This window comes from Gobio gobio (genome assembly GCF_949357685.1).
Source record: "Gobio gobio genome assembly, chromosome: 24".
In the NCBI taxonomy this organism is placed as follows: Eukaryota; Metazoa; Chordata; class Actinopteri; order Cypriniformes; family Gobionidae; genus Gobio; species Gobio gobio.
In genome coordinates this window covers 6,780,608-6,790,537 of record NC_137120.1, presented here as the reverse complement: position 1 = coordinate 6,790,537, position 9,930 = coordinate 6,780,608, and the positions used below count along the sequence as shown (strand labels likewise).

The 9,930-nt window shown below is 39.7% G+C and overlaps 1 protein-coding gene across 1 annotated transcript; it reads left to right on the top strand.

The window, feature by feature from the left end:
* Nucleotides 1–694: 694 nt before the first annotated feature.
* LOC307120262 (uncharacterized protein) lies at nt 695–7,803 on the top strand. The gene is made up of 2 exons (XM_079807195.1): nt 695–1,015; nt 6,711–7,803. Exons 1-2 carry the CDS (start codon nt 730–732, stop codon nt 7,037–7,039), a joined length of 615 nt encoding a protein of 204 aa, XP_079663321.1. The 5' UTR covers nt 695–729; the 3' UTR covers nt 7,040–7,803.
* Nucleotides 7,804–9,930: the final 2,127 nt, after the last annotated feature.

Here is a 9,930-nt window from a genome sequence, read left to right as displayed (position 1 = left end):
CCATACATTTACCCGCCCATAGACCAATCAGGACAGAAGTGGTCGAAAGTGGACAAAAGGCCCTGTTTACACCTGGTATTAAGATGTGTTTTGGTTGATCACAAGTAGACGAAGGGGATATATTCTCGTTTACTCCTGGACTCTCATTTATCAATGGTGCGTACACACAGATTTGTGTGTAATGAGTGCGTAAGAACAGTTTCACGCAAAGTGCGGGATCTGAAAAGTGTGGGAATCACATTATTTTTAAAGGGAAGTGTTGTTGTCACTATATATGGTTCATTGGAGCCGTTTGCAAATGCTAATGAACATGAACATGGTACTTACGCACATGCAGGATTTATCAACAATGATTGCTTACTCATGTGCTGTGTGCGCACATTTGATAAATACGGATTTTATTGTACTTAGGCACATTCTAAATTTAATTCGTAGGACAAAATATAGAACCTTTTCTACGCACTTTTTATAAACGAGGGCCCTGGTGTTTTGATGCTAACATGATTAGCATGTTGCTAGCATGCACAGTAAATACCATATAATCTGTTTGTTTGACGATGAGTGAGAATCAGTGATGCTTTTATGCATTTTGATCTGTAGAAAAAAAATTCTCACAGCTCTTTCCTGTTGTATATTCTTGTTCCACTATTCCAGACATGATTTATTGACCTGTTCGTTCTTTCTCCAGGTGTTTTCGCTGTTGATACAGAGAGAGTGACAGTGTCTGTGATGGAGGGAGATTCAGTCACACTATTCACTGGTGTTCAAACAAACCAACAAGAAAATATTAAATGGTATTTTAATAACACTCTCATCGCTCACATCATTGGAGATTTCAGTTATATCTGTACAGATGTTCAGTGTGATGGTGGTGACGAGAGATTCAGAGACAGACTGAAGCTGTACAATCAGACTGGATTTCTGACCATCACAAACATCACAAACACAGACTCTGGACTTTATCAACTAGAGATCATCAAAGGCAGCAACCGTGAAACAATCTTCAAAGTTACTGGTGAGACATTATGTTTGAAAGCAGGTTATGTTAAATCATATTGTGTTTATTATGAGTGACATTCAGAGCTGTTTTTCTCTTTATCTCTATCATTGAACAGAATAGAATTACTTTAAACCGTTAAGCTTTTCCACTGGTGATCCATTAGTTTTTGTAAGTTTTGTTCTGTTCATTTCTTATCATTTGTTTAAATGCATCTATTATTTAATAGGGTGTGAATTCAGGGTGATTGGTACACTTTTACCAAGTCATCTCAATGGCCAAAAGTGTCCCAATTACCCTGAAATCACCCTACTCATTGTTTTTAGTTCCCTGGGGATCCAAAGTGCAGAAGATTTGAAGTAAAATAAGTGTCAATATGTAAAGATCTCGTAATAGTTTGTTATTTTATCTCATATAATGATTGCAACTCATTATAAATATGTTTGTGGCGAGGTTGACGAGCGAGAGACATGGGAGGATCGAGCGAGATCGGCGTGCGTGATTGAGAATGAGTGTCACCTGCGAGGCACATCGGTCTCGAGTCCTCTCATGAGGGAGCACGGAGGCATAGAAGGACGAGCGACACCAGGGAATGAGAAGAGAGGACAGGGGTCTCATTTATAAAGTGTGCGTACGCACAAAACGGGGCTGGAAACGTTCGTCCGCCAGTTCCCACGCAAAGGTTGTGATCTATAAAAAACAAACTTGACGGGAGAACCTGTAAGCAAACTTTGAGCCGTGCGTACGCACATTCTGGAGACAAAGGGAATTGCGACACAGATGGTGAGGTCGTGAACTGGGGCCTCATTTATAAAACTTTGCGTAGGATTTGTGTCAGAAGTGGCGTACGGATGAAACATAGAACGTGCGTACGCACAGAAATATTCAGATTTATAAAACCGTGCGCACGCACATCCTACACAGTTTTCCCTTAAAGGTCCCATGGCATGGCATTTTTCTATTATTTTATAGTGTTTCCTGAGGTGTACTTATATTGTTAGTATGATTTTTACATCATAAAATGTCATAATTTAGAAATAAAAGGCATTTTGTCTATACTGCTGTTTGCCCTGTGGCTGAATGCCCTGCTTCAAGAGGCGTGTCTGCTGTGAGACTTCAGTAAAAACGCCCACTGTTGTGATTGGCTGACATCTTTGCATTTGAAATGAGCGGAGGGGGCGTGGTTTAACGAGGTCTACGAGGGACGAGCTGCTGCCAGAGAGACGGATGGACCTGAGTTCACTTCTCATCAGTTCTCTCAGCATGTCTCAGATCAGGGTGAACTGTTGTAGTTGCCGCATATACTTCAGGTTATTAGTTTATTTCTAGTCGGAGGGGCTGTCAGTCATGTCAGAAAGTTAGTAACTTTAGTAAATTATGGATCAGCGCTGACTCAAGACGCGAACCGTTTAGAACGATTCAGTCCGATTTGGTGAACTGGTTCGGTTCACTAAAAAGAACCGGTTCAAAAGAAAGATTCATTCGCGAACCGGACATCACGGAGACGGAGCGATTGCTAACAAAGTTATTTATAGTAACTACTGAGTTATGAGAGCGCTGTCTGTCAGCGCGAGTTTATTGTGTTTGTATCTGAGAGTTCTGAATAAACACGAGTCCCAGTCACGCCGAGTCCGTCTTCATCATTATTCTACCAACTTTGTAACACATGCAATGTACCATTACAGCGAGATGAACGAGTTAGTAAGTTTGATTAAAGCATTATTTCTAGATATGTTCATACAATCATATCAAAAGCGTCAGTGACGCGCATTGAGTAACTTACACAGCGCAAACAAAAACACAACAGCAGTAATCGAATGTAATCCAGTTTATTGTGGGGAAAGCTGGCTAGCCTAGCCGGATACCCTCACGCTTACCCCCCTTCTGCTTAATCTCACGCCGCGTTTGCTGCCTCCGCTGTGGGCCAGATGCAGTACTGGGGGTCGGGGATGTTGAAGGCCGAGCTTCGGCGTGTGTGAGGTTTATCTCTAAAGATGTGGCTCTGCCAATGTTGAGCAGAAACTCCCGACTGTATGCACATTTTAGAACCGATAGACGCGACGAGGACGTACAAAAACACTGACTCACAAGATAGAAAACACGTAAACACCGTTCTGTCGGGAGAGAGAGAAGCCGCTGCGTGTGCACGAATAATAAATAATTAGCTACACATAAGAAATCACTGATCACAGATCAGAAGGAACTGAAAAAAGACTTCTGTTTTCATTTGTACATCCAAACACTGAGAAACTGCCAGCATTCACTCGTTCACAAGTAATGATCTCTCGAGTGTTTGCATGGGCGTGCCAGATTCTCTGGGCGGAGGAAAGGGAGGAAACCGCTCCTGCTTGGACGTCAAACCAGGAGACTTCAGGATTGGCTCGTCTGGCCTGTCATTTTCTCAAAGGCAGAGAAAGACAGCCAGAACTCGGGTTTACACCGATCAACATTTCTATCCACTTGGGGACAATATTCAGGCTAGGGGAACTCATATTAATGTTGAAATACCTCATAAAATGAAAATTTCATGCCATGGGACCTTTAATAAATCACAATCAATTCTAAATGTAGCGCAGCTTTTGCGGCTTCATGTCACGCCCAGTTGCCCATAAATAGTCCGTGAAATGCCCACAAGTTAATATTCATAATTTGCGAAATCATGGCAAATAGCTACAGAGAGGAAATCAAAAAAACGTAACTTCACTCAATGCGAAGTAGAAGTTATCGTTGGCGAGGTGGAAAAGAGGAGAAAATGTTGTTTTGGAGGGCACAGTGTGGGCATTACTAATGCCAAAAAGGCATTTGAGTGGCAAAAGGTTGCAGACGCCTAAATGCTGTAGCCTCACAACCTCGGACCGTGGCCAAAATAAAAAAGAAATGGTCGGACATCAAAGTCGAGGCAAAAAAGCGTCTAGCGCTCCATCGCCAGAGTGTGTCTGCCACGGGTGGGGGAAAGGGGACACCGGAGCGGACCCCTCTTAATGAGAGACTGGCGGCAATTATTGGGGAATCCCTATTAATCCCTATCCCTATTATCTACGTGGAAATGGGAAATAGTTCAGTACAAATGTAATTTCTTGCAGTTTTCTGAATGGTTGAGACATGCGTCATACGTTATTTTATAAAAAATAAAACAAACTAAAGGCATATGTATATGATTCCGTAGCTGATGAATACATTTTTACTATGAAAACAACTTTCCCCAGCGGACAATTAATAAATCTATCTATCTATCTATCTATCTATCTATCTATCTATCTATCTATCTATCTATCTATCTATCTATCTATCTATCTATCTATCTATCTATCTATCTATCTATCTATCTATCTATCTATCTGTCTGTCTGTCTGTCTGTCTGTCTGTCTGTCTGTCTGTCTGTCTGTCTGTCTGTCTGTCTGTCTGTCTGTCTGTCTGTCTGTCTGTCTGTCTGTCTGTCTGTCTGTCTGTCTGTCTGTCTGTCTCTCTGACGGAGACATTGACGAGAATATCAGTTTTGTAGGCTACATTATTTCGTTCTGTTTACCATATTATTTATGAGGATGAATTGCATAACATGGCAATATTATTGCAGAACATATTTCACTTTTCTTTTTGCAAATGTGTTAATTTGCATTTCTGTTGTAATATTCGTTTGTTTTACACTGCAGATTGATCAAACGGGTGTTCGTGTAGGCTGTTAATTGTAAGACTTGCTTTGTGAAGTCTTCATGTTATTTATGAGAGGCAGTATTGACATTTCTTTTACACAACGTTCTACAGTTTCACGTGTTTCTTCCATCTGCCGACGGTGTCGCCATTTCTCATTTCACCCGTTTTTGTGTGTACGCCTGAGTCAGAGCTTGCGTGAAGGACCGCACATTTTCCCTTCAAGTTCGCTTTTTATAAATACCAATTATTGCGTAGAGAGCGGCGTACGCCTTCTTTTGTGCGTACGCAACGTTTATAAATGAGGCCCCTGAAGTTAGATTGTAGATAATAATTGTGAGAAGAACGATTGTAAGAATTAATGACATTTAATTTTCACTCCATTTCATATGTTATATCCACATTATCATGAAGAACAGTGTTATTAATTGTGCCTATTGTTTTGGGCTATACACATCTAGTAAAATCCAAATGTAATTCAAAATGTATTTAAAAAAAACGAACCCTTTTACTAGAGTGAGAAAAGTATTGAAGTAAGAACAATTTAAAAATGTTTTCATATTGATATACACATTTACATTAATGTTCCAGTTTCAATATGCACTGAAATTACATAAAGTCATTACTCAAAATTTAAACAAAAATTATATGAATTTAGATAGACATATGGAGGTGCTACTTTGATCAGTTTTCCTGTGACACGCTGTTTTAATGACAGCAAGGATAGGTTAATTCCAATAATTCCTCTTTAAACTAAACTGCAGATCTCATGGTATGACAAAATATGTTTTAGTGAGAACGATGATCAGTGATGCACACTTACTTCGATATCACAGACACTGCAGGATTCAGTGGTCGAACGGTCCATAGCTTACTTTAGCCTACAACCACAGCTGCACGGACACGGAATGTAAAGACATCTTCACAAAATTATGAAAATTACCACTGTATTTGAAGGATACAACTTGAAGAAAAAATTAAGATTTGCACGCTTCCTTTTTTAAAATACTTTGTCAGTCAGACGATTGTATTTACGCTGCAATAAATAAGTAGGCCAATCTGTTTAAATAAAAATACCCTAAACATCCTTTATGTTCACATTGTCAGCAAAACTGGATGAATTTGAGTTGAAGGGTTTGAAAATTAACAAAATATTTGGAATTAAAATAACATTAGGCCCGTGGAAATGAATGAATAAACTTTATTTTAAAAAAAATATCTGAAGTATTTTATACGATTTTGTTTTTATGGATATTTTGATATATTTATTCTAAAACATAAAAAGGATATTGGATGATTGTCAGCAATGCACTGTGTAAGGCACAAATGGCATTTAGTCCCACATGGTGTCACGTGGATGGTAATATGCATGCAAATGATATGCAGATGAGGTTATGCATAGTAAAACTAGGCGTTGTAAGCTCCATATATGGTGATTTCTGCAGGAGACGGGGTGGAGATGCACGTACGCACAATTTTCTGCTGGCTGTGATTTATAAAGGGATTTTTGCGCAGGTTCTGCGTACACATGGTTTTATAAATCTGATTTTTTTTGTGAGTTCGCAAAATCTAGCTTTTGTGCGTACGTACACTTTTAGGATGAAATCTACGCAAAGTTTTATAAATGAGACCCCAGGCCTGGATTTTAAGTTGTTTTATTTACGTTTTGTTATGTGTGTGCGCGCAGCAGTCGTCCGTGAGGGGCTGCCTCTTTTACTTTCACTTTATTTATTTGATTTGTTAAGCGTTCGCCGGTTCCCGCCTCCTTCTTCCCTGAACATACGAACTACGCTACAATGTTATATTGGCCTATCTTGGAAAATTATAAAGCATACATTTATATTATTTATAGTCTGTACAAAAATATTCCAGCAGAGTTTAGATAACTCTAAATGAGTATCCGATTAACTTGATATTTAGCAATTTTACAGTTTATTTTGTATTTATTTCTACTGAATTTCCCAAGATCCAGGAATTCAATGTGCTTAATTAAATTCACAGATAATTATTGTTGTGGAGTTTTTCTCCAAAAAATCCTCCAATCATCTGTTGGTTTGTGTTTCAGCTGCTGAACGAGATGAAGGGAAGAGAAAGTCAGTGAAGAAAGGAGAATCTGTCACTTTAGCGACTGGTGTAATGAATAACACAAATTATTTGATGATATGGTATTTTAATGGCACTCTCATCACTGGAGATCCCAAATCCCAGAGTGAGATCTGGACAGATGATCAGCGTAAAGAGAGAATCAGAGAAAGACTGCAGGTGGATCATCAGACTGGATCTCTGACCATCACAAACACCAAAACTGAAGACTCTGGAGTTTGTCAACTACAGATCAGCAGCTACAGATTCAGAATCATTAGGAGCTTCTGTCTCTGTGTTTCTGTCATTTAGTCTTTAGAAATAAAGAATACCTAGGCTACATAATTTTTAAACTGACTCAGTCATTTTTTTTATTGACTTAAAATCTCATATATTAGAGTATCTATTATTTACCATAATAACAGATTAAATAGTTAAACAATTAGATATTAGGTATAATGATATTTAATTCAATACATGAACAAAATTATGGGTCACGATTATTCTGAGCACCAGTGGTGCATTTGCATTTGTCTGCAAGTTTAACACTTTAACTAGAAAAAGTTAGACCTGTATAAGTAGCTATTTCACGTTGTAATGGGCAGAGATTATGCAGATTGTGAACGAGCTGCACATGCCCTGTTTGAGAATGACTGAAATACAACACAGGTTTGACTATCAAATCTGAATCATTGTAGATCAGACTAGTGTTAGACCGATATATCGGGCCGATATTTGCGATTTTTACATGTATCGGCATCGGCCGATTCAAGGCTGCTGCATTCGCCGATATTTTTTTCAAGAGATTAAGTTAAGTGCACCTAAGCATTAAATGACTAGGTTGTAAATAATTTTAAAAGTTTTAAGTATAGTACAGTCAGTGTGCACTTTATTATGATGCTTGCTTGTTGATACTGTGTGCAATAGTGTAATTATTTTATTTATGCTTAAATATTTATTTTCAGAATTTAGTTTCACCACTGAACTCTTTTTTTTCTTGTTCTACCTCACCTGTTTTTACTATTTGTTAAATATTGTTTTTTTTTTAGTTCAATAAATGTTCCTTTTTTACATTTTAAATTGTTATCATCATGATCATTGTGTAATTTTTATGATGTAAATTGAGGGAGCAAAAGCAGAATCGGCTCCAAATATCGGCTCAAGAAAATCGGCAGCCCGTATCGGTCATCGGCTAATGCTGCGTTCACACCAAACGCGAATTGAGCGTCAAAATCGCGTCTACCGCGTCTAGTTTCACGCGCGAACATTTTGAATGCATTCGCGTGTCCGCAGAGAATTGGACGCACGTAGAAATCGAGCGCTGGAAGCGAAATTGACGCGCGTTCAAGGCACTCCAGGAGAAATATGTCATAAAACACCACTCTCTTCATTTTCATTAAAAATATATATTAAGCATTAATAGCCACACAAATGTGGTCCAGGCAACTCCTACATTATCTTCACTGCATGTATGTTTAAATATCCTCAAAATATAAAGTTATGAAACTTCTCTTTGCCCTCAGTCAAAACGATTTGGCAGACAACAAATTATAGATTCATGAGAGCAAAGCTCGGCCGTTAGATCTACACAAAACGAACCAATACAGGACATCAGAGCCAGCGGCAAATGTCAGAAGGACTGGCCGAGGAAAGGCTGCCTTCGCCGGGGTTATGAGCAGTGATTGCCCGCGGTGATCGCCTGGATCTCACAACTCCAAAAACACAAGATTATTTTTTTTAAATAGGCGCTCTCTTTATAAATAAACCACAGATTTGAGCTTTAAACAACTACATTCCCACCTGAAAAAGTCTTAACTACATTTTGTGACACAATAGTACTATTTTTAATTTATGCAGGGTTTCTCATACACTTCACTTTACCACGTGACAGCAGCAAGCAGGCTCCTGATTGGTTAACGCGGCGCGAATTGACGCCAAAGTTCAAAATTTTCAACTCGGGCGTCAGACGCGAATTCGCTTCAAACGCGTGAATGCACGAAAGCACCATTCGCGTGTAAGGCGCGTATCGCGCAAGATGCTCAATTCGCGTCCAGTTCGCGCGTCTGGAGGTCTCGCGGCGCGGAAGGCGCGTTTCACGCGGCGCGAAGGACGCGAATCCGCCGCCATTCGCGCCGCGTGAAACGCGCCTTCCGCGCCGCGAGACCTCCAGACGCGCGTCAACGCGCCTTTCCATTGACTTAACATTGAAATCACTCGCGCCAGACGCTCTATTCGCGTTTGGTGTGAACGCAGCATAAGGCTGATGAAAAAAAATCGGTATCGGCATCGGTACTAAAAAATCCACATCGGTCGATCCCTAGATCAGACTGACCATTTGATTAACACTAAAGGCCCGTTCACAGTGAGAACGACGCCTATAATGATATATTAGTCATTGTTTTTATATTATATATTGTCAATGTTTTTTATTGTTCATCAGCTGGGAAATCGTTCTGAAAGGTAACGATATCGTTCCTCTGTGCTGTTATCTTTATAGCTGTGCTGTGGACTCTGTGAGCAGCTATTCTTTTATCTTTAGAGGTCCCATGAAATTTTCATTTTGTGAGGTTTTTTTTACATTAATATGAGTTCCCCTAGCCTGTATATGGTCCCCAAGTGGCTAGAAAGTTCGACAGGTGTAAACCGAGTTCTGGGTGTCCTGCTCTGCCTTTGAGAAAATGAGAGCTCAGACGAGCCGATCTGGAATCTTCCCTGTATGTCGTCATAGGGGGAACGGTTACCTCCCATTCCTCTGCTTTGCCCGTCCAGAGAATTTGGAGAAAATGGATTGTTTATTTTAAAGGTCCCATGGCATGGTTTTTTTTTAAAGTTATTTTATAATGTTTCCTGAGGTGTACTAATATTGTTAGTGTGATTTTTTACATTACAAAATGCCATAATTTAGAAATAAAAGGCCTTAAAGGCACCCTCTGGCTTGAATGCTCTATTTCAAGGGGTGTGTCTGCTGTGAGACTTCAGTGAAATTGCCCACTGTTGTGATTGGCTGACATCTTTACATCTTTGCATTTGAAATGAGTAGAATATGTGGCGGAGGGGTGTGGTTTAGAGAGCTCTGCAAGCACTGCCAGAGAGAGACGGACTGCAAGGCACTCGAGGAGGAGAGAGACGGAGAGCTGGGGAAAGATTGCTGAGAAAGTGATATTGTACTGAGCTGTTGAGAGCGCTGTGTATTTTGTTTGTAT